Source organism: Homalodisca vitripennis, chromosome 3 (genome assembly GCF_021130785.1).
Source record: "Homalodisca vitripennis isolate AUS2020 chromosome 3, UT_GWSS_2.1, whole genome shotgun sequence".
NCBI classification, from domain to species: Eukaryota; Metazoa; Arthropoda; class Insecta; order Hemiptera; family Cicadellidae; genus Homalodisca; species Homalodisca vitripennis.
Genome location: NC_060209.1, coordinates 186,085,717 through 186,111,524, shown reverse-complemented (window position 1 = coordinate 186,111,524; position 25,808 = coordinate 186,085,717). Strand labels below are relative to the sequence as shown.

The 25,808-nt window shown below is 32.7% G+C and overlaps 1 protein-coding gene across 1 annotated transcript in view; it reads left to right on the top strand.

Moving 5' to 3' along the window:
• Positions 1-25,808, top strand: part of LOC124358513 (fat-like cadherin-related tumor suppressor homolog) — a 733,849-nt gene that overhangs the window by 564,108 nt on the left and 143,933 nt on the right. Inside the window, 5 exon segments of the mRNA XM_046810807.1 lie at positions 10,369-10,495; positions 10,547-10,773; positions 10,909-11,202; positions 12,019-12,126; positions 14,754-14,900. Of these exon segments, the coding sequence (XP_046666763.1) occupies positions 10,369-10,495; positions 10,547-10,773; positions 10,909-11,202; positions 12,019-12,126; positions 14,754-14,900 (903 nt within the window).

Here is a 25,808-nt window from a genome sequence, read left to right as displayed (position 1 = left end):
ATTATATTGATGACTTAAAATTTAGTATTAAATATTTATATTTATAAGTAAATATAGTACAATAATCATTTACTCACCTACATTATACATCATTCATTGATCGTCAACTCATTTTGCAACTCGTAAAAGGTAGAAAGAAATATATCAATTACCTCTAAACACAGAGAGATGTGTGGTGACCGTTTTGGTATTCTACAGTCCGTCGAATATTATCCTTATGGAAATGGGTGATTAATCAACCCATGTATTTTTTGCTATCCCAAACTATATCTTCATTACAGTTGTAAACATTCGTGTTTGTGTAGATCACAATTTTAAACATTCGTATTTCTGGCCATTCCATACTACATCTTCATGGCAGTTTTCACTGTTCATGTTTGTGTGGATTGCTCAAACTTTAACCCAAGTATTTTTTTTTAATCCTAACTACAACTTTATGAAAAGTTTCAACATTGATGTATGTGTGGATTACAAACTTTAACCTGTGTGTTTTTTTGTCATTACTAACTACATTTTATGATATTTGTGAACTTTCATGCTTGTGTGGATTCCAAACTTTACCTATGTGTCTTTTGACATGTTTTAACTACAACTTTATGATAGTTGTGAACAATCATGTGTTTTTTTAGATTATAAACTTTAATCTGTGTATTATTTGACATTCCTAACTAAAACGTAATGAAAGTTGTGAATACTTGTGTTTTTTGTGGATTGATAACTGCTTATTCAATTTAACAGAATCTGTAAGAATTTTGCCCGTAACATAAACCGTAATGTTAACGAAAACCGGCATGAAAGAGTACTAGAATATGATATAGACTTACTTCCCCGTATAATTACTATTAGTTTGTCTAATTTTGAAGTGTTTCTACTAAATAATGTTAAACTACAAATTATATCTAAAGAGGTTTCGAAATTTCAAAGTGAAATAAATCAGAGAGGGTTTCTCTCTTTTTTAAACCAATAGAATATGTATTAACTATTCGTGCTCTTATTTTACAAAATATTCAAAGAAGACTGTTGGAATAAAATTTAAATTAATAAAACATACTATACAAGTTTTATATAAAAATAAACCTAAGAATTAAATTAATGAACACTGTGGTTATATACTTGTTAGTTTTGTCATTTAAAGTTAAATTTAAATTGTTCATTGTTTGGTTTCAGAGGAGTTATAGGCATTGGATGTCGAAATTTTCAATATAAATTACTATTTTATCTTCGATTAGTTTTAAATCTATGTTAAAATTCGTAATTTTGCTCAGAATATTCCTTTCTCATAGGTAACATTGTCCTGTTAACACTTAATCATGTCTTATCGCTTAATTAAAAAGTTCAAACCTTGTTGTTATCATAAGAGTAAGTTTAATAGTTCATAATCCCTTATTAATGCTATTAATTTCAACTTTTTAAGAAGAGAATTAACATTGTTTAGATTGTTTAAATTGTTTAAATATGATAAAATTAGAAATATTTCAACTCTAGCTTTTACAATTAAGTACCGATGTTAATTACTATTAATAACATACACCATTTTCATCCGTAACTTGAACATGTGAATGCATGGATACGAGCCCCACAATTAACCATTCACGGAGAATTCACAAAATGTAGCGCTAAGTCAAAAGGCTGGCGGTATTCAGATCCATCGCCGCCGTATTCCTGCCTTTCCACTCTCAATGACGTGAATGTCTGCACCCTCTCAATACCAGATGTTCATCTCCGAGTGATTGATTCTTTATAAAACTTCTCTTTCACAGAGTTGTTAAGAGAACGAACGAGTTTTACGTTTCTTTTATCATTCAAGTTTTTTCGGTACTTAAATAACTGTATACTCTTTAAGGACCCATCAATCTTTGGAATGGTAAAGTACTTTTCTTTCATTTCAATTTGGATTTAGGATTTGCTGAATATTACTGGTACATCCTTCTATAGTCGTATCTTTGATTTGGAAAATACAAACCGTTATCCCACTAATAAACAGTGATATACAGTGATGGCTATATTTTGTTCTAAGTGAGCAGCATTTATTTCAATTCCATAATTACGGTATTTATGTCTGTAATAGACATATTCTGAATGTCAATTCCTAACAATAAATCAGTATTGTTATGTCACTTATGTTGCTTTAAAATAGAGTATGTCACACTGTGTGTTAAAATGCATATCTTCTGCTATGTCCAGATGGGTTCATACACATTAAGTAAACCAATTATAAAAGACCCTTGTATTAGTCAATACTTAAACCGTTCTGATTTGAGTTGTCTGTGTTAAAATTGATCATCAGATATAAATGTAATAAGTATATTATCCTTAACAGCAACATGTGTAAATCATGTATAGAAACTCTAACCTACTTCTAGAGGGCTAGAAACATAAAATTTGACGCGCAGTTGACTTTCAACATGTAACCACGGGATAAGCTGAAAACAGGACATTTTAAAATCCCGAAATAGTGAGCCTATTTTCAAACTGTGATGGGATTAGTAGATAGGGACAGAGCAAGTATTAGATTGATTGAGGTGTTTCTGTACGGTACGCAACACACCTTCAGGTATATAATAATTCTAATTCTTTGTGGCAACAGAAGACTATATTGTTCTATATATTTCACCGCTTTGTTTTTATTTTAATATTTTGGTAGTTTTTTCTGGAATAGGCTTTTTGATAGTGTTACAGATTCTTTTATTGGATTTCCTAAAAGCAGGCTTTGATTAACTCATACAGCTTCAAGGTACACTACTATTAGTTTTGTCTTTCAATCACAAGTACTTGTCTCCAATCTTGGACATAATACACGAGACTTGTTAATCACAACACTTATCTTCATATCGCTGTATAGGGGTTGATATAAGATTGTTGTGTAACCTTTCGTCTACGTTTTGGTGGCATTATGTTACTTGTCCATGAAGGATATATCGTGGTTACATCTGGATTTACCGAAGTTCTTGCAAAGTTTGAAGGTCATTGAAAATATTACAAATTGCTCTTAAATTGCAACTACATTACAAGCAAACTAAAGTACAGTATGATAGAACACATATTGAAAAAATGTACAAAATCTCCAAAAATGTTAAACACAATAATCATCCCATGTAAATACCTTTAATATAATAAACTAAAATTTAAACTAATTTGTCAGGAGAAGATATATAACCTTATGAAATTATCGAGGATGCTGAAGAATTCTCGTATACATATGCACAATATACTCTTGGGCTACAACTGCTATTTCCATAGACGTGTTTAATTTCTATTAATTTTGCACTAAAATGAAATGTGTACTTAGCGTCAATAGCTAAGTTTTTCTGAATATTTCATTTCAAAATGTGAAATCAGTCACTGAGTTCAGTATGCAAAACGTCTCTTTGAATGTCTAAGAACTTTTTTGAATCCTTGGTATTATACATTTAATGGATCATTGTGAGAGTGGCTTGGATTTCTGCAGCGCACGCATAACTGTGGAGATATTGGTCAACGAAGGTGTCCTAGTTGAGACTTACGTAGGAAATGGAAATAAATATATTTTATCGAGTAATAATAATTTTATTACATATCAAGTCCATTATTTTCTTACAAAATTAACGAATTACTACCTGAAATTAAGAGAAAATTATGTATTTTTGGAGTTCTTTGACATATATCAAACTTTTATATCCTTTAAAACTACTAGGAACTGTGTTTTACGAACAAGCAAATAACTATCAATTATGTTTTACTGATTGAAACCTTTAATTGGTGTTCACATAATTATCTGTAGTTCTGTTCTTCAAGATCAATTTGAAAATAATACAAAAGCTAATACTAAAAATGTGTTAAAGTTTAGTAAGCTATAATTTTAGTTACTATCCATATTTTGAGGGCGAGTTTTTGACATAAATACACTTAATTAAATATAATTCTCTTCCTTCGTTCCCATTTAAACATGTCCTTCGTCTCCTTGGGAGCTTAGCAGTGAAAAAAAATTACGTGTTAAAATTGTTTGACACGTTACACTAGAACTATACTAATTACATAATTATATCATAATTGCATTACACTTTGACATAATATGTATTATAACACTTTCATAAATGATGACATATCAACTTATATGAAATAGCTTTTTTTTTAAGAATACCGCCTAAATAAAAATTAAAATTGAATAGAATTTGGAAGTTGGCCATTTAGAACCTGATGTACTAACCAAAGCAAGCTGACAATTCTCGCACATCTATTCACAATAGACTTTCAGATTATCATTATGGCTATTTCCCGTGCCGTATATAATTTCTCATAATTGTTGCCCTATAATAGAATGTGAATGTACCTGTCTATAGCTATATTTTCCTGATAATTTCACTTCCGAATGTAACCAATAATTGAGTTTTAATACATAAAACTTATCTGTTATAATGAACAAGAACTTTTACAGACAATTTAAATAATAATTGTTTATCAAGTAATAAATAGTGTCATCATTTAAGAAGCACATTAAAAAAATATTGTGAAACTACTATCTCAAATTATGAGAAAAGAATATTTTGGGCTTTGTCTACCAATCAACATAAATCTTGATCATGTATTCTTTTAAATGAATACGACATTTTCTTTGCGTCGCTATCTTCAGTATTTGAGTAGTACATTTTTGACTACACCCTATTTTTGTGCTTCTTTGTATTGTTACATACGTAGTATTTTCTATTAAAGGATGTGTTTTTGTGCGCATTAATGATCTAGGTTGATCGATTCTTCATCACATTAACTAATGGCATTATTTGTAAATTTTTCTAACTTCAAATATTATTGGTGGTTATATCTAGGATCTACCGAAATTTTGCTATACTTTAAAATTTCTTTGAAGGTCATGAATACATAAAACATTTCTCTTTATACCTTACATTACGACTTCTTTATACTATGAAAGAATAAATATTGATAAAAGGTCAAATATCTCCAAATAAAACTGAACGTTATTTAATAAATATTTCATTCTATAAAATTACCTTTAAAATACCTTTCAGACACTAAAATTGAATGTAATTTGTCAATTGAACATAAAGAACCTGATGTATTAATAAAATCAAGCTGAGAATTCTCGTATACATATTCACAATACACTCCTAAGATACAATTTATATTTCTATAGATGTGTTCATTTTTTAAAGTTTTACTACAGTTAAATTTGCATTTACCCGTCTATAGCTACGTTTTCTTCGTAATTTAAAATTCAAATATGAAATTAATAACTGAATTCAATTTACAAAAGCTTTGTGTACATATCTTTGGATACAAATCATAGAAACGAATCATCGCTCACGTTGCAGGAGGAATATAGCTCTATGTTTATCTTTGTTGTTGATATTCTATTGAATCATAAAAGCGTCCTCGATCGATTCAAGCAAGAATCTGATTTCTTATCCAGCAGGGTGGTTTACTCGTCTACCTGATTTCTGCAAGTGCTATTATCTGAGGATATTATTGTTTTCAGAGGATTGTGTTCTAACAGTTGTATCGTTTTAGTATATAACTACAGAACAGATTGAAAGTTATATTGAACAATGTCATCAATCCAAGGTAACTAGGCACTTCATGAATGTTTGTGTGTACTTCCCGAAATAAACATTTCACAACGATTCTTCACGAGTTACAAAAAAGCAGATTATAGTGTTTAACTGGATTAAACTGTTTAAGCTGTGGTTTGGTACAAAATGGGGGAATGAATACCAAGATCGTGTCTCTAACCCCACTCATTCAACAACGATTTACTTCCTGAATGACCCTCTTACATAAATTGTCACTAAGATGAATGGATAAAGAACTTACATGTGGATAACTATTCTTTTAGATTCATCAGGAAAGATCGTCTGGCATGGTCTGAAACATAATGGAAACATCTCTAGAATAAAACATTGTATTACTCAACAACTAAATTCTTGGATTGATGCAAATAGATTGAAACTTAACCCTTGTAACACTCAGTGTATCAAGTTACATCTACATCTCCTCATTGCACACTTACACTGCAAGACTCCTCAACCTTACACATTGTATCTCCCATCTGGCTTTAACTCTCTTACTTGTACCAATTTCTTGGGGTTGGTAATCAATGCTAACCTAACATGGCATCTCAACATATTGGATCTTTACTTTCCAAATTGAGCAAAGCCTTTTATTCAATCCTAACCGTATCCCAAGCAGTTGATCATCATGTTTATAGACAAGTGTACTTTGGGTATTTTAATTCTTTAATTTCATATGGATTGATGTTCTGTGGAAACTCTTGTAATTCTTTAAGAGTTCAAGTAATTGGAGAAATGGGTGGTAAGAATATTGGCCGGTGTTAGCTTTAGATGACTGTTTTAAATGCATTGAACAACCTAGTTGCTCACATTTGTGCGCAAGTCCTCACTGAAGAAGTTATCTAAATAGTATGAGGTCGTTAATCGTTCTTTCCATATCTTTGAGTTGTCATCTGAAGTTTACATCTTTGCATACGTCTCTTTATTGTGGTTTTTATAGTGTTCAATGTCTGGTATTGGGTTAGTATGTAATTTGGTGCATAAAACGGATAACCGTTGTGAAATCTTTCGTCTTATTTCTGGTGGCATTATTTGTTAACTCTTCTAACCATGAATGTCACTCGTGGTTATATCTGGGATTTACCGAAGTTTAGATAAACTTTAAAAGTCATTGAAAATATTACGAATTTATCTTAAATCGCTATAAAACATCTACTTAAAAAAAACTACATTATACTATGAGAGAACATGTATTGAAAAAATTTAAAACCTCCTAAAAATGTTAAACATAATAATCATTATATAAAATAAGAACCCCTAATATAAGAAACACTAAACATTAAACTAATTTGTCAGTTAAACATTAGAACCTTATGAAATTATCAAGGCAAGCTGAAGAATTCTTGTATTCATATCCATAATATACTCTCAAGGTGCAATTGCTATTTCAATAGATGTGTTTAATTTCTAGTAAAAGTTAATTTACAATGAAATATCAATGTACACGCCTTTACCTAAGTTCCCTTAGTATCTCATTTCCATACGTGAATTCAATCATTGAGTTCAGTATGCAAAACGTCTCTTTTAGAATGTCCAGTAACTTTTTTTAAACCTTGGTATTTATAAATTCAATGGATCGTTGTGAGGGTGGCTTGGCTTTCTGCAGTGGGTGCATAACTGCGGAGATATTTGTCAACGAAGGCGTCCTAGTTGAGACTTACGTAGGAATTGGAAATAAATATAGTTTCTCGGGTACTAAATAATGTTATTATTTTTAAGTATATTATTTGGATACAAAGTTAATAAACTACTATCTGAAATGAAGTAGAAAAATTTGTATTTTTGGAGTCTTTTAACGTATATAATAATTTTATATGCTTTAAAACAACTGGAATCGTCTTTTTAACAACAAGCAAATAAATAAAATAAATTATGTTTTACTGATTGAAACCTCTAGTTGGTGTTCAAAGTATTTATCCGTAGTTCTGTACTTCAAGATAATAAGAAAATAGTGCAAATACTAAAAATGAGGTCGGATTTGTGTCTTCTATTCTATTAATAAATCTTTTAATTAATATACTTCTCATCCTGTGTTCCTATTTAAATATATCCTTCGTCTCCCTGGGAACGTAGCCGCGAACTGAATACGTATTAAAATAGTTTTTCATGTAGAACACAATAGAAATTTATCTACAAGAGTTTCAACGTTGTCAACAGTTGACTCCTTATAAAACAGATGTGCCAACAATAGTGAAAACCCCGACAGATTATATGCCAAAAGTGCTAGACGAAGAGTCGTGAATCATAATGAATATACCGATAATGAATATATCTCTATAACTCTATATAAATCGGGTTCCCTTCGTAATCGGTCTTCTTAAAATACTAACTTCCAGACCAGTATAAAAAGTAACATTAAGGGTAATGCGGTGTTACTATTGTGAAGATATGTAAGAAAAACGCACATTCATCACCCATATTCTGGGGAAAACTCTTTGTAGTGTCCGTAATTAATTCAAATCAGTATCTTATTTAGTATCCAACAGGTTGGTTTACTTATCTAGTACTGTGTTCAGAGGAAGTTTTTTCTTCGTTTTAAAAAGATCTGTGTGCTGGCAATGCAAGATGGTTTCGTTATAGTGATGAAATCTTTCTAGTTTCAACAATGTACAAGAAAATATGCCCTCTAGTTTAAGACTTATTGCTGAATGGATCAGGAAGTTGGTGTTAATCTAGAAGGCATGGGACTACAAAATTGCACACATTTGTGCAACTTCCTCACTGGAGAAGTTATTCTGAGAAGTGGAGATTGGTGTGATTCGTTCTTGCCATGTAATTTGTTGATATTGTCTGAACTTGAATATATATATGTAGGTATACAATAAAACTAAACTCTTTTCTTATCTTTAGTGCTGATCATTTAGTCCCTTTTGAATGACATTATCAAAAACATTTATAATACAAATATAACAAAATAGAAGAATAAAGGTTATGAACACATTAAAAACTGTAATAACATATGGTATCTAAAGAAGTAAATAAGAAATGGTTTATCTTAAACACAGAGAAAGAGAAAACAAAGTTTCAAGAATTTAATGAAATTTGCCTTAGATTTAACCCAACTGATAAAGAGCCAATATGTTGGATTTCTTATCTTCTTATTAATATTTTTGTGTATTCTTTATTTTCATAATTTTGAAACTGTTAGATTCCAATTAGAGATACACTTAAAAAAATATATGTTCGGCACATGGTGTATTCATGGCACATGGATACACTTTTAAAAGGTTTGATGTTGAACATTTGCACGATGATTGTTCATCCTCAGATTAAGTGGTGTGATGTTTCTCCAGTTTAGTCTTTGGGGCCATATTTACAGGATAATTTATAAACTACATTTTCGCTGTTAAAAGCGATATCTTCTGCATAGAATATTTTTCTAGTTAACAGTTTGTCGATTACATCATACTTCATATTCCACAGCGTGGTTTACTCATAGAAATATTGATTGCTGTTCTTATTTTGAATCGAGTATGGAAAAACTGATACATTTTTTGTCCAAGTTTTAAATTTGGCATATTTTTTACAATATTTAAAACATATTTTTGGTTTGAGTATAGTCACTTCAATATTAATCGCTTTTGTAGTTTTGATGGTAATTAATGAATTTGACAAAGTTTTTATATAATTGTGGAAGTGAATTTTATCCGTACATAGATTCTTAGCTAGTAGAATAGTAGAATACCCTTGGGGTATTAGATTTCTTTAAATACTGTGGATGGCAGCTCTCATAATGTAGGTATTAAATACTATTTCTGTCCTTGACATGAGCTTTAGTTTTAAGCAACCGTCATTTAACAGAACGTGTGCATCAAGAAAAGTCACTGAATTTTGTGATGATTGCCAAGTGATATTGACTAAGGAAAATCATTTAGTTATTGAATGAATTTTTTCAGATTTTTCATTCCATTGTTGCAAACTAGAAAGATTTCATCACTATAACGAAGCCAAGCCAAGGGTTGAAAGTGTTGGGCTGATAACAAGATTCTCTCAAATAATTCCTTAAAAAGATTATAGTATAAAGAAGTCATTTTTGTTCCTATTTCTGTTTCCTTTATTTTAAGAAAGTTTTTGTCTAGAAACATAAGATTTTTCATGGTCAATATCATAGTAGTTAAATGAGTATTCTAACAAAAGACCTTCTCACTCATTCAAAAATTCCTGGCTGATTTCTGATGGTTCCAGTGGTGTCATGAATACCCCATTTCTTGAATTAAAATCGGTGATGAGTATACTAGAGATGTTATATGGTCCCAGACAGAAATCAATGGGATTCTGAAGAACATGGAGACTATGCCACAGGACCACCTCTACCAATCTAACTCTAATGATACACTTCATTTAAATGTTCCTTCACCAGCAAAGTATAATGTGCTGGTGCACTATCGTGCATAAAATATACATTTTGCCTCCTTGCAAGAGGTAAACCTTATAAAATTTCTTGAAAGTCGTCGATTTAAAAATGTCTGTATGCACTGCAATTTAGTTGTGAAGGTATAACATGTGGTGTAAACTCAATAATCCTGATGTGGACGACCTGCTGGAGCCTGAAACCAACGAATAATAAGTTATTTTTGATGAAAATCTCGTTCAATATTCAGATATTTAGTGAGTCACTATTGGAACTTGAAACTAAACAATTCTGATGTATATTGTTGTGTTTTGTTTGAAGGTGATACTGACGGAAAGTGGGACACCACCCTTGTCCTCCATAGTTGAGGTCGTCGTTATGATAAGGATTAGGAACGAAAAGTTTCCAAAGTTCGACCAGACTCTGATCTATAGTGATAGAGCGTTGTGTTTGCAGGTAACACTGACGGACAGTGGGACACCACCCTTGTCCTCCACAGTTCAGGTCGTCGTGGTGGTGAAGGATGAGAACGTTAACTCTCCACAGTTCGATCAGACTCTGATCTATAGTGATGGAGAGTTTTGTTTGTAGGAGACACTGACGGACAGTGGGATACCACCCTAGTCCTCCACAGTTCAGGTCGTCGTGGTGGTGAAGGATGAGAACGTTAACTCTCCACAGTTCGATCAGACTCTGATCTATAGTGATGGAGCGTTTTATTTGCAGGTAACACTTACGGACAGTGGGATACCGCCCTTGTCCTCCACAGTTCAGGTCGTCGTGGTGGTGAAGGATGAGAACGTTAACTCTCCACAGTCCGAGCAGACTCTGATCCATAGTGATGGAGTGTTGTGTTTGCAGGTAACACTGACGGACAGTGGGACACCACCCTTGTCCTCCACAGTTCAGGTCGTCGTGGTGGTGTAGGATGAGAACGTTAACTCTCCACAGTTTGATAAGACTCTGATCTATAGTGATGGAGCGTTTTATTTGCAGGTAACACTGACGGACAGTGGGATAACGCCCTTGTCCTCCACAGTTCAGGTCGTCGTGGTGGGGAATGATGAGAACTTTAACTCTCCACAGTTCGATCAGACTCTAATCTATAGTGATGGAGCTTTGTGTTTGCAGGTAACACTGACGGACAGTGGGACACCACCCTTGTCCTCCACAGTTCAGGTCGTCGTCGTGGTGAAGGATGAGAACGACAACTCTCCACAGTTCGATCAGACGTTCTACCACATCATGATACCCGAGGTGCAGAGCAAGGAGTCTACATTTATCATCCAGGTACGTACATCGTCCTCAGTTTATACTGCGAAATAAAATAAGTTAAAATATTCCATTCATTAAAAGAATGAAATGAGTGTGGCCCTACACCTTTTTGTTAACTTGTAAAATTAATTCGTAGAGTGTTGTAATAATTCAAAATTAATTACACAAAATGTCCTATGATAAATAACAAATTATTATTATTTGCATTTCGAAGGTTTTGTTTTTCAAAAATATAAGTGGCGGGGTAAAAATGTAGTGATTTAAATTTTCCTTAGATACAATATTGATACAGAATGTCACTAAAATGTGTATCTGGATGTCCTATAAAGTCCATAAAAGTCGATAATAATCAGTGAGGTCTTAAATTTTTTTTAGTTTTTCCATAATCCACCAATTTGTATTTTCAGTCACCCACTAAGATCGGGGAGATTGTCGCCCAATGCCTGGTTCCAAAATAGTTTAAACTGATCCTAGACTCCGTTTTACGAATTTAGGTTAATGAAGAGACTAGTTAGTAGTTAAGAAATATATTTCCTGAGATTATAGGGAAAAAGAACTCCAATGGTATAAAAATGTATGCTGCAAAGAACTGTGTATTGTTTCACCATGCGTTCTAAGTTTAGACTAATTTAACTTTTTTATGTTTGGACAAATTTTATAAAACTGAAAATTGCATTTTGTTGAATTATATAGCTAAAATTACAGGTCCCTTAGTAGTGTTTAATATATTCTTTAAAATTTGTAGTTTTCCCGTGAGTGGGTTTTTATTGAAAATATATGAATTATTAAAGGTTTGTTCAGGATTTTATTGAAAAATGTATTTATTTCCAGAATGAAGTAGATGCCAGTGAATCAGACTTGGAGTTCGAGGCTTTATTTGTCGGTGAGGCCTGGCACAGTTTGGACTCTGATAACCTCACAGGCTACCCCGTGTTCAGGGTAAGTTGACATTCTGTTGCATACATTGTTACAGATAGAGTTGGATGTGGTCTCAAAGTTTGTGTGTTACGATAGAGAGGATTATACTTTACATACAATTATGTATTCTGGTAAGGTAGTAAACATTGTCCTAGATATAATTAAATGAGGTCTCAACTGTTTGTATACGGTGGACTGTAACGTTACTTGCTTTTCAGTCTTCTGGTAAAGTTTCTTTCTGTAGTAGACATGATCTCATTAGAATTACTATAAAGTTATTGCTCGTTGTCAAAAACTTACAAATTCTGGAAATTTTGAACATCAACTATCCTTTTTCAATACCCAGCAGAGATCATTTCTGGCCTGTTTCTGGCCTCGTACATTCTAATTGAACCTTTCACTTTGCACAGCAAACACCGATGTGTCACTTCAATCTAGACAACCTTACGGATATGACTGTTAGAGGGTTTATTAGAGGGTTTCGTTCCTTTAGTGTCAAAGGTTCTTTCTAGCCTCAACATAAAGGTGTGCCACCCCTGCCTCCTTTGGCTGGAGAGACTGGTTCAGAGCTGGCTCCTCCTACTTTCGAGAGGTCATGACTTGAGACTAGTGACCTAAATACCTAAATTATTCTTCATGGATCTCGATAGAAGGTGGCCTCTACCCCCAACCGTACCCCTTGAGAATATCCTATCACTCCGGAAGTAGCGCAAAAGTCCTTATATGATTAGATAAAATTTATATTCTCCTTGTCCTAAGAGAACAAAAAAATCCTGTTTTGATGCCACAGTTGTTTGCAATAAAGCATTCCATATTAAACATTTCTGCAACTAGGGTGAATTACAGTCATATTTTTTTAATATTTTGGTAACTCGAAGTAATTTGAAACATTACTGCATTCGTACCGCTGCATTATATTGGATTCGTGTATATATATATATATATATATATATATATATATATATATATATATATATATATATATCGTATATATGTTTCGAATTACTTCGGGTTAGTAACATATCAAAAAAACAATCACTAACTTTCATAATATAATTTCTAAGATGTATGATGCTTCAATTCAATAATTATGTGTTTGATTATTTATTTTATTACACTAATAATAACCTAATATTGTATTCAAGAATAATATTTATACCTTTTACCTCACACACAGATGTACAGTTTATGTTGGGAAAACCATATTCTCTTTTGTATGAGGCATATTACAGCCTGTCAGTTGCTTGACAATAGTTTTTTTAATACATAATTTTTAAAGTGGTCTAAAAACGCAAATAGTACAAGTAGGAGAGACAAGTATAAAGAGTGGTTCCACTGAGTTCCAACCTTATAAAGTTTAAAAAAATTAATGCGTAATGGCAAGTTTTAATATATAATATAAGAGAGTTCTTGGAGAATTCAAACACAAATTACTATCTGTAAAACGAAGGCCTGCACAATTACATAAACCCAGGTGCGCTTTACCTTCCTCGTAATTACAGAAGCATTAACTCATCTTCAGAACTGAAATTACCGAGAGACAAGAGCTAACATCACTTTTTTAATTAAGATTTACATTCGCATTACAATTTCATGGTTTCGTAGGGAAAAGATTCTTTATCTTCTACTTATGTACTAGAATGTGTGTAGAATGAACAAGGATGCTTTGTGTCCTTGATTTGTGCCTTTTTTAGAAGACATTAAAAGAAACTTTTGATTACTTTATAAGGAATTATAGGTATTTTAAACATTAAATTTTTATAACTTTTGTAACTAGGTACAGATAAAAACTGCTGGAGGTAAAAAAGATCTATTTTATGTTTTAATATTGAGGAAATATATTTTTCCTCAATATTATTATTGAAATAAATTTTATTCCATGTAGATATTTAATTTTGTGTTTAAAACTTATTTTAAACAGTTTCTCATAATGCTTTCATTATAAAACGCACTGAATACTAATTTCAATGCCTACAATTCCTCTTGAATTGGTAAAGGTATCTTTTTCATTCGTTATGGCTAAAGGAAACGTATTATAGGATACATTGACTATAATGTTTTAATACAATATTTAATCGCTAAACTCACATTGGTTCCAGCAAGATGGCGCAACCAGTCACACTGCCGTTAACAACATTGCTTTCCTCCAACAAACCTTTGGCAACCGTCTCATCTCCCTTAGAACAAACTTTCCTTTCCCAAATCTTACAACACCGGACGCCTACGTCCGGGGAATGTTGAAAGAAAACATTTTCCTGTGGGTTCTGGAAAACGGAAAATTTGTTTTTGAAATTGTGTTCTGCTATGCCTGCTTATTTCCTATCTTCACTTTTAAGTTACGTCGTTTATATTTGGTTGGTTCTATATGCATTCTAACATAGGGTCTCTCTAATCACTGACTATTCATTGAGTTTTCTAAAACTTAAACTGAAAATAAAAGCATTAGTTAGCAAAAACTTAATGTGCTAATAAATAACTTAAGAACACATTTGCACACATTAGGTATATGATGTAGGTTATTTCAATTAGCCTCATTAAGTTAATTAGCCTAAAAACTTAAATGTTACTATTTTATTGTTCACATTTTCCCTTCAAGTGTTACTGATAATGCCAACGACTAGTAGTAATTATAAGTGGGTGTGTTACAGCTTCTAGCAGTGGACTCGGATTGTGACAACAACGGGAAAGTTCAATACCAGGTCAAATCCAGCCACGATCGTTTCAGCATACACCAACACTCTGGGGTGGTGTTCGCTCAGCGCCCAGTCCTCGCCAACCACGACTTCGACCTCCTGGTAAGTAAATTTAATTTTAAAATACCAGGTCAAATCCAGCCACGATCGCTTTAGCATCCACCAACACTCTAGGTTGGTGTTCGCTCAGCGCCCAGTCTTCGCCAACCACGACTTCGACCTCCTGGTAAGTAAATTTAATTTTAAAATACCAGGTCAAATTCAGCTACGATCGCTTCAGGACTTCTAACATCCTGGGGAAATCGTCATTGATCACTCTTCAGAAGTAGAAGAACGAGTATTCTACTCTTCGACACAGTGGCGTATACAGAAAATTATTTCGTGGGGGGAACACTGGGTGATTTAGGCTGTATGAAATACACTCATTGAATAGAGGCTCGGAATCTTCCAATGGGAAATTGTTTAAGTTTTAAAATCTCAAAAAGTGTTCTAGCCTTAAACGAATAACTAGGTGCGGTTTTAATGTGTGTTTTTAAAATTTGGGGAAGGTTTTGAGTCCCTAGGCCCAGTTTATATACGCCAATGCGTGGAAATTATTATTACTGGTATTGTGAATTCCATATATTTTTCCCATTAGTTATATTTATCCATTGTACGCTTATAATATGAATTCTGTGTATCATAGTACCGACGGTAATCTAAATAATTTTCCAACTCAGTTTTATTATAGACCTTACAAAGCTGTTGCATATTTAGGCAGAGGTTATCGAGAAACAAATATAAAAAATAAATAGAGTTAAAAATACATTATTTATTGTCATTGTAAATTAAGTCTAAACATACTGATATTAAAAAAGATTTAAGTTGTGGAACGAATCTTCACTCAGGCGTAGATTGAGATGAGATAGGCCATAAATTAGTCAGGTACTATCAATTGAAGCTATCAAGGGCCGCAAGATGGATACAAAGGCGGTTGCATCAATACACCGCGCCCGCCACACAGATGTTGGCCGCCTTTATCTAGCCACATATTGGCCCTGCGCTGCATTGCTATCCCATCTGTGTGCGCGGAATTTATCGACGAACGGAATGTTCTCTCTGGTTTAAGCGGTAGTATAGGGTTTCTTTGTAGGAAGCATTTCTAATAATTGGAATTCTCTTGGTTGGAAAAGCTTACAAGATTGGTTTTATCTGCGTTTTCTTTGAATTCGTAAATATGATTTCTCAAGAAATTATCCTCTTTCGCGTTAGAAATAAATATGAAGATCCTGTTTTAACACTCTCGTCCAACGTGAAGATTTGTCAGAAGGATATATACTCGCCTGGGGTTTGTTGTACGCCTTACTAAGGTCTCCTTACAACAATATAAGAATTAGATCTGACATAGTCAAGTTATGACATTGGGCTATTCTCTTTCATGAAAGATAAAATAGCAACTGCAACTTCAATACGAGAAGTGATGCCATTTAACCAATTACAAATCTTTACAGGTAATCGTTCTTTAGGCCTGTTCCCAGGGAGAACTTTTGTTTCTGTGAATATCGCAGGTTTGTTTTATCCCCGTGGGGATTGTTTTCTCTAAAACAAATAATCAAAAATGGATTACTCAAAGAAAACCATGAGACAGATGGTATGATTTAAATTCCATACCAGTGATATGTTTATCATACTTTACAGAATATTAACCGGTAGCTGAAAGAAGACCATTCTAAACGCTATTGAATATGTTTTCCAATGTCTAATTCTGTTATGTAAGCTTTAAATTCACTAGAACTGTCTCCCTCAAGATGAGGTTTCGTAGCATTTGTTTGGTTCTGTTAAAGGGTATGTAGTCTAGTACATAATCTACATAGGATTCAATACATAATCCAGTTCTTGAGGAGTAAAGATATCGTTAAGTAGACTTTCATTCATAAATCAGTTATATTGGTAATATTAGATTATTTAATATGAAAGTGAGCTATCTATAAAAGGCTATTAGAATCTCCAGAAGAACCTATCTTCAAAAGCTATGTTTGTCAGCTAAATTAATATTGTCGTTTACGTTTGAACGTAATAAGGAAGGGGTTTGTTGTCTACCACAAACTGCTTTACCACACTAACGTCGCAGGTAATGTGCATGAAATTGCGTTTATGCATACTTGTCATAAGTCTGATCTGAAACCGTGAAGATCTGAGAAATAGTTCTTGTCGAGGTTGTCTAAGGTAGCTATGATTATTAAAGGAGTTTTCGGTCTCGCAGGAAATTTTGGTATTTATGATTCAACAGAGGTATTTTATGTCTTCTTCTTCGTTTTGCCTGAGACTTTTCAAGAATACTATCCTACGCTATTGCTAATTTTTTGTTCACTCTGCGAGGTTATTTCAGGAGAGGAATATTTAAATTTTGGTACATGGTCATTGTGTGTGGTGGAGTAATTAGCTTCAGTTATTGAGGAGGGTGTGTTCATTTCAGTCCTAACAGAGCAGTAAAAGATACAGCAACATGATTTTGCTTGTGAATCTTATTTTTTTAAAGCGAATCTGCTACAGTACAGCTAATATTTAGTATGAACTTCAACTATAATAAGAATGGAACTGTTCCAAACTGAAACACGTTGGTTTTGACTATTTGAGACTACCAGAGCAACAGGTAAACAAAAACAGAACCATCACACCCAGCAAGAATCGTAAGGACACCCGAAAATATCGCCAATTTATTTCGCCATTAGTCATGAGTTCAAATCGATCCATGCAAAGATATGCAGAAAAGCTTAATATAAACCTGATATGCGAGAAATGTGCCACTCAAATTTAGGCGGTAAAGCAACTGAAATTTAATGTATTTGAAAAAATAGTAGTCTTTGCATTGCCACATGCGTATGTTCTTTAGTGATAATTCAAGTACAGTTTAATAAACTATGAAGCTCATCTTCATCTAACCTTGTCAGTAAGTAATTAAACCCTATAATATTGGTCGCATAGAAATCACTCCAACTTGTTTTAAACTCTTTCCGAATCTCAGAATGTTATAATTTTTTGTGCGGTTGACCGTTGCAATTTAATGGGGCTGGATTTCTCTAAAGAGTAACGTGACAGTGAATTCTAAAAGCTACGATTCCTTGATCAATGAATTTCTATGATCAGAACTTTAATCTCAAAAACTAGAGGTTCAAGTCCTCATCCTCCCCGGTGTGTGCTTCATTCTCCCCACCTGTGTTGGGACTACCTCTTCTTCCACCCTCTCGATCCTGTTGTTGGAGTATTTCAACCACCCTAGCAGCTGCTGGGCCGATAAACTTGTCCCTGTTTCCGGTGCCCATGATCAGGGGATATATCACCTTAGCATCAGGTAGTACAGATTCTATGATGTTCTTGAATGCCCCAAATTGTGTGTAGTCATTGAGGGATCTAACTTCACACCTTACTGTTATGAGGGCGCATATACAGGTCATTTGCCTATTATTGCGTGTTGAATACATAGACAAGTACTCCTCATTTATAAGGCGTTTATTTATATATTTATATTTGACGTATATATATACATTTATAAGTCGATGAGTTTTTTCCTCTATGACCAATTCCATTAAGGACATTTGGAAGGGTCAACCATCCGCTGACAGGGCCATTTAACTTGACTTTATTAGAGCATACAATATAACTATGAGCCTTTGGAATTTAATATAACTTTGGATAGTTAGGATATTTTTCGATACACTGAAATTCCTATAGTGTAATATAAAGACTACATAATTTGAAATCTGAAAGAATTATAATTTTGTTATTCCTCAGTAGAGCATTGGATTTTCCAACTTTTACTGGAAACTTTGTTACATATTAAGAGAATTACGTAGACTTTTGTCAGAATGCTGAGTCTGTGGAAGAGAAAAGCGAGAAACGGGCAAAATTTGTCGTGTGGTGAGCATCAAGGCTTGGCAGATCAAAGAGCATGTGAATGTGAGAAAGTCTCGTCTGTCAGTGAAATATACCTTTCTCTTTGCCGTGTAAAGTATGCGTCTTAGATGTGGCTTTTCTTGAATTCAGATACAGTAAGTGAGCAAGAGGGTTCAAAAATAAAGACACAATTTTGTATTGCTACTGTGTTTAATTGTCTCGCAGTAGCTATGCAACACATTTAAGAAGTTGAGATGTCGAGTTTGAAATTGACAAAAAGTTAATAAGTCCCCGCAAATCCAAATGAACAATTTCTGTACACAAGGGAATGTGCGTTTTAATCAATTTTAACTAATCGTTGTAACTAATTGTAAATCGAAGTATAAAACAAGCTTTTTTATAAATTGTAACTCGTATTATACTATCACGTCTCTCACAAAAACTGAGTTTCTTGTTACATTAGGAAAACAATCTTCAAACAAAGAGTTAGATTAGACTTCCGAAAGGGTTTAGTTAAACTAACAAAATAAAACAGATTTAAACAATTTTATTATTTTTTTGCGTACTATTTACATTTCGGATGCCATGTATTCATCATCAATACATTAACCTGATGTTTATGGTTTCATCGAAAAGTAAATATAAAAACTAAATGTTTGTTAATGTTTTACTATTGTTAATTACGTATTTAGTATTTTATAACGTTTAATAACGGTATGCACTTGGCTTATGGATGTCTGAAATTACGATAACGCTTTATAAAAAGTTGTATATAAATGAAGCTAAAAGAAATCTAAACTGAAATTAAAATTACTTTGGGAGGTTGTCTAAAATTGATGTCAAAACGTGCTATTGATTTCTATATTGTATAGTCATTAAAATGACGTGTTTATGAAAATAAAGCTAGAAACATCAAGACTATTGATAAAAATAATATTTAAGCCATTGGAGTGGATTTCTCCACTTATATTTTGTATCTGTTTGTGACAAATCATTTACTAAACTACTTGTTTCTATTGCAAAGTGCTTATAACATCCTAATCCTTATTTATGTGGCTTTTTACGAATGTATGAATTTCTTCTCGGTGAAATTGCTAGATTAGTTAATACATCATCCAATATTAACTTAACAGTATATTGGTTTTTTAATAGTTAAAGTGCTATTTGTTCAACTCTTAGATGCAACACACACCCACACACCTGCACAAGGCTTGTTTACAAGACAGGATGTAAGGGGTGTAAGCCGGAACGTGCCTGTGCCAGCATGTAACGGTTTGTTTACAAGATTCCGCCATGTTCCACTCTGAGCCACCGTATGTCTGCGGGAGGAATACACACATAGGGGAGTTGATACAGTACGTAATCCTGGATCTTTGAGCCAGTTTGAAGTGAATAAGCGTACATCATAGTGTCTTGCGAAATCAACAGATAAGTTTTCTTTGAGAAAGACATTGACAGCCATCCGCGTTAGTTATTGAGAGGGTCTAAATAGGATCGTACCAAAAGGGTTAAAATACTAAATGATAAATATTTTTATAGGTCTCATTAGCTTTTCAAACTTGCAACCAACCGTCAAACATCGGTAATCGTTAAATCGCGTCTACAAAACGAAAAAATCGTGGTTTTCAACCAAACAACTGTTATTTGTCTTGTTGCTGATATAATCATTATTCACGTATATTAAGTGTGCCAGTAAAAAAGGTTACGTGTTGTAAAATCATTCTTTAACATTTTCGACCCTTTTGATAACTAGGATCCTGAGGATGACTAGCACTGTTGTTTATTAATTTATTTTCTTGGAAAACACACCACTCGCTCCTAGAGTTAATGATGTGACGTGATACAACGTGTAGAGACAAGAAATTTCCTCTGGTTTACAAGAACATGTCATGTACAGCTCTAGGCTCTCAACTCTTGTTATTTCTTACATCTTTTATTCTACAGACGCTCCTTCATTGGCTTATATATTTTCTAATTATTTTACCATTGCTCTAAAGAGATGTTTGATTCATATATAAGTTCTGCTACACTTCTGGAGATTTTTACCTTTAACTTAATAACACAGTTCGTTTTAACCCCATGGAAGGTTCTTTTCTAGTAGATTTATATGAGCCTTTTATCCAAGGTGACTACTCAGATAGTGCCCGTTATCCCTACTCATGGGATATTGACAAGAGGTGGCACCTCTATTCCCGACCTTACCCATCCCGAATATCCTGTCAATCTGGAAGCAGTGCAAGTGATCATTTATAACTAAGTGCAATAATGGGTTTCCTCGTATTCTTCCTCTAAGTAAACAAAATAAGACAAAATTCGTATATTAGTTTTAGCTTATTATCAAATTTTAAGCCAACAACTGTGCTAAATTATAAGGGATATATTATTGTATTTGAAGACTTTATCGAAGATGATATTTTTCAAGTAACCAACAATAGCATTAGTCAAAAAGTTTGTGAATACTGACAACAAAGCAGAAGGACAATACATCACCTGTCTTGACACGGTACAGCGTCACTCAAGTTACTCGTGAGTTTCAGCTAATTATAAAGTTACTTGATGTTGTACAGAAATTGTTAACAAGACGTGTTGAAGCGATGTACATACGACGCAGTTTTACACGAGTTTATTTATAATAATTAGATAACAAGTAACAACAATTATTGTTGTTACTTGTTATACTTGATATATTAAACTAGCCTTACATAAAATGCTCATTAGTTATAAACAAAACAGGTTAGTTAAAATTTAAAACTTTCATGACGTGTTGATGTCAGAATAAAAATTGCAATTTAAACGTGTATAGGTTTTGTTTAACTATTGCTTAGCGACATCACTTGGTTATTGCCACTAACCATTATTGTGAAATAATTTTTCAGTAGTATACACATTTTAGTAAAATGCTCGTAAATTAGGAAATAACACATTCAGCTCTAATTAGTACCTTTAATATTTTAAGTGTAACCTACCTTTTTATGTTTTATCTATTTATTTCTTCCATTACCTTTTACACAGGACGGTGCAAACAGTAGTTATATTGTAAATAAACAAAGTCAAATCCGTTTCTTATTTCTTAATAAATATTAATATTTAAAAGGGTGAATGCGTCTATGAAATATAAAGTTATGCCCTTTTAAGAAAACTACAGAAAATTGTTCTTTGCTATATTTGTAAGGTATTAAGTTAAATAAAAAAATGAAATACGCTCATAAAGTTTTCTGCTGAACACAAATATCGTATATAAACCGTAATAATTGTTTGAAATTTAATTAAGAAACCTGTAACCATTGACCTGGTTCCTATTCCACCTTTCTCTCATCGTGCTCACAACTTCTTAGTACAAATAAAAATTTTTCTTAAACGCTCATGTTAATATTTGCAAAGATCCGATAAAATTTCCACCGTAATCGTGATAAAACATTAACACATTACTTCAAGTGTACTTAGATTAAAATTTAACGGTAGCAATTATATAGAGAGACAATTAGAATTTGCCTCCTATTTTTAAACTGAAATTAAAATATTCAACGTTCTTAATACACTTCTCTAATTTCATTTAAATATTTTGTATTTAGTTATTAACTACAAGGCCTTTCATTAATATATACTGACATTTCGAAAACAAATGAATCAATTCTATAGAACCTGAATCCATTGTGAAGTATTAAGATGATTGTTAGCTAACAAACTTCCGCTCTAAACTTACGATCTCGTAATTTTCCGTTCTAAAAAACCGATAATACAGTTTTGCCAGATTAAGGCTTAAAATTACATTTATTAATGAATTTTGAAAATTTTAAGAATGTTAATTATCACCAATAATCTCCGATATCCCTGAGATGCCATTTCAAAAGCGTTTAAACCAGTATTGTGCTGTGCACACCTAACGTTTGTGTAACTTGTCTGGTGACAAGCTAGACAAGTTAAACGTTGAATATCGATAACTATTAATTCTCGAGACAATCGCCTTGAATTGATACCAGATAACCGTGAAAGCTATTCAGTGACAACCCACCTCAAGGTAAGGGTTAGGTATCGATCACTATAAACCCTGGCGACAATCACCGTTTGTTAATACCAGATAACCGAGAAAGCCATTCAGTGACAACCCAGCTCAAGGTAAGGGTTAGGTATCGATCACTTTAAACCCTCGAGACAATCACTGTGAGTTAATACCAGATAATAGTGTAATGACTACCTAGCTCGATCACGTTATATATCGAAACGTTATATATATATATATCACTATTAACATCTCAGGTAATTGCCATAAAATAGTATATATGTAATTCAATGATAAACCAGCTTTATGGTAAATATATAACATTCTCAGGTAATGCTATAAAATAGTAATAAACGTAATGTTAGTTCTAAGACAATCACCCTCAAATGTTAACAAAGTTATTTGTAAATCTCTCAATTATGCACTAATTCAAAGTGAATATTACTTATCGACAAATGTTCACTTCTCATACAATGGTCGTAAAAAGGTAACAGACGTATTTGTAATTTTCTCAATGATAAACCAGCTGAAGTTGAGCGTTACATATCGATCACTATTCCCCCTTCAGGCAATAGTCGAGAGTTGACACAAGACGTGTAGGTAAGCCACTTATAGACCCTATATGTTGCTTGCGGCATGCACGAGTGTACATATCCTGCTTGACGTGTCTTTTCTGCGAAGCAAAGGATTTATTCATTCCTCTTTTTATCTTGTTTGTGTCAATGTTATATTTATCTCTGTATATAGCTCTTACAAATAAGTTTGACGCATTTTTGGATATATAAACATTTATGTGTCTTATTGTGTAATGGTGCGATTTTGTTTCATGATTCCAGTGTTTACAATGAAGCCTTTTCAAAAAAATTTCGTCAAATTTTCTTGGGTTGAAGGTTTGTAATAAATATTTTCTAAGACAGGTCTTGTAATTCTTCTGCGTTTATAAACATTTAAGTTACAAATTTTCGTTGATCCAAAGTATTGTGGCCTTTATTCATAGAACTCCAACGACAAAAAATGTGATAAAATATACAAATGTGATGGAAAAGTGAATAGCGAATTGCTCTGGTGGTAATTGCGGGTAAAAATGTACACTTGCTTTATTTCCTTTACTGTTTTGATAAATAAGTATATTTTACTAAAATTACTATTGGTTTGATGCAGTGAATCTATATCTATTCGTAATTTTGTAACATAACATTGTCCATTGCCTTTTTGTAGTAGGGGTTCTTTAGTATTTATGTTTAAGAAATTAATCTTTTAATTTATTCTAAAATGTTTACTAATTTGTAAAAGTCTTATTTTTTTAAGTTAAATTTGTCTTTAAAATTGTAGTTTAAAAGTCGGTAAAACAATTTTTCTAACTGTAATAAATTCTACCGAGCAAGTGTTGGTCTTGAAATTGTTATTTATGTAATATAGACACCAATTTTTATTTATTACTGTTTATAAAAATATCATTAAAATCATCTAATTAAAAACTCAATATTGTAAATCGAGCTATGATTAAATGTATATATCTTATGTCTTAAGTTCAAGAGGAGTCTTTAACCATATGCTAACAATTAACGGCTAGGGAGAATATAGAACACACTTATCATTTCGTTATTTTATACAAGAATTAAAAAACAATTTTTAAAAAAGAATTTTTTTTCGAGGATAAGTTTCAAACTTTTATGACATGCATTTGAGTAAACAATGAAAGTATATAAAATTAATAAGATGCAAACTCGTTTTAATTAAACATTGCACCTTCAATTAGAGGACTTCAATATAATATTATTTGTTATTTAACAAAACAAAAAGTGAATTTTATTTTTATTTTTATCCTAATTAATAAGCTACAGAATTTGGCATTTACCAGCTGAAATTATAAAGATAACAAACAAATCACTTATTGTTGTTCAATCGATAGTGCTGCGGAACTGTAAAAAAATAATACATAATTTTCAGTGAAAAATAATGTTTTAATCCTAGTCTGTGTAGGCTACAACTGTATTTATTTCAGAAAAAGAATTTGAAAACAATATTTATTTCCTATAAGGTTTTCTAGAGATGTAAAAGTTAAATATGATGAAACGATAATATTTGTGTATCGACTTGAATGATTATTCATCGATTATGGCTTGTTTGTAGTATTTGTGGACCCTTTTTACAAGACTTTAAGTTTGTGCTTGTAAAATAATGTATGTGTAAATTGTTTAATCGTAACTATTAAAGTTATTGAATTCTTCCACACTAGTTCAGTCAATCAAAACGAAATAAATTTCCTCATAATTTTTATTTTTAAGAATAAGTACGTTCAAGTTTTCATCAGAGGACAAGATGTCGGTATTGCTCTTTGGACCATTCAAGACATGTGAGCACTGAAACGTGAATAAGCTTCTAAGTTATCAAGATTTCCAAACATAAAAGACTTTCAATCAATATAAAATAATTGTTAGAAAGGTGAAATGTTTAATGATATATCTCATTCAGTGTATTGACAACATCGTCCTACTTGTAAACACAGCATCTAATCATGTATTGTCGGTGAGTTGTAGCATACATCAGTGGAACTGGGCATTAGTATGCAGACAACTCTGCAACGAGCCAATCACATTGTCACATTTTTCTACTTATAAACACAGCAGCTGCTAATCAGTGTATTGTCGGTGAGTTGTAGCCATACATCAGTGGAACTGGGCATTAGTATGCAGACAACTCTGCAACTGAGCCAATCACATTGTCACATTGTTCTACTTATAAACACAGCAGCTAATCAGTGTATTGGAGGTTTGAAATTGTATACATCATGGAACTGGGCATTAGTAATGCAGACAACTCTGCAACGAGCCAATCACATTGTCACATTGTTCTACTTATAAACACATTTAAGCTTCTAAATCAGTGTATTTCGGCGAGTTGTACCATACACAGTGGAACTGATTAGTTATGCAGACAACTCTGCAACGACCAATCACATTGTCACATTTTTCTACTTATAAACACAGCAGCTGCTAATCAGTGTTATTGTCGTGTGAGTTTGTAGCCATACATCAGATGGAACTGGGGCATTTAAGTATTAAGCAGACAACTCTGCAACGAAAACCAATCACATTGTCACAATTGTTCTACTTATCAAACACAGCAGCTGCTAA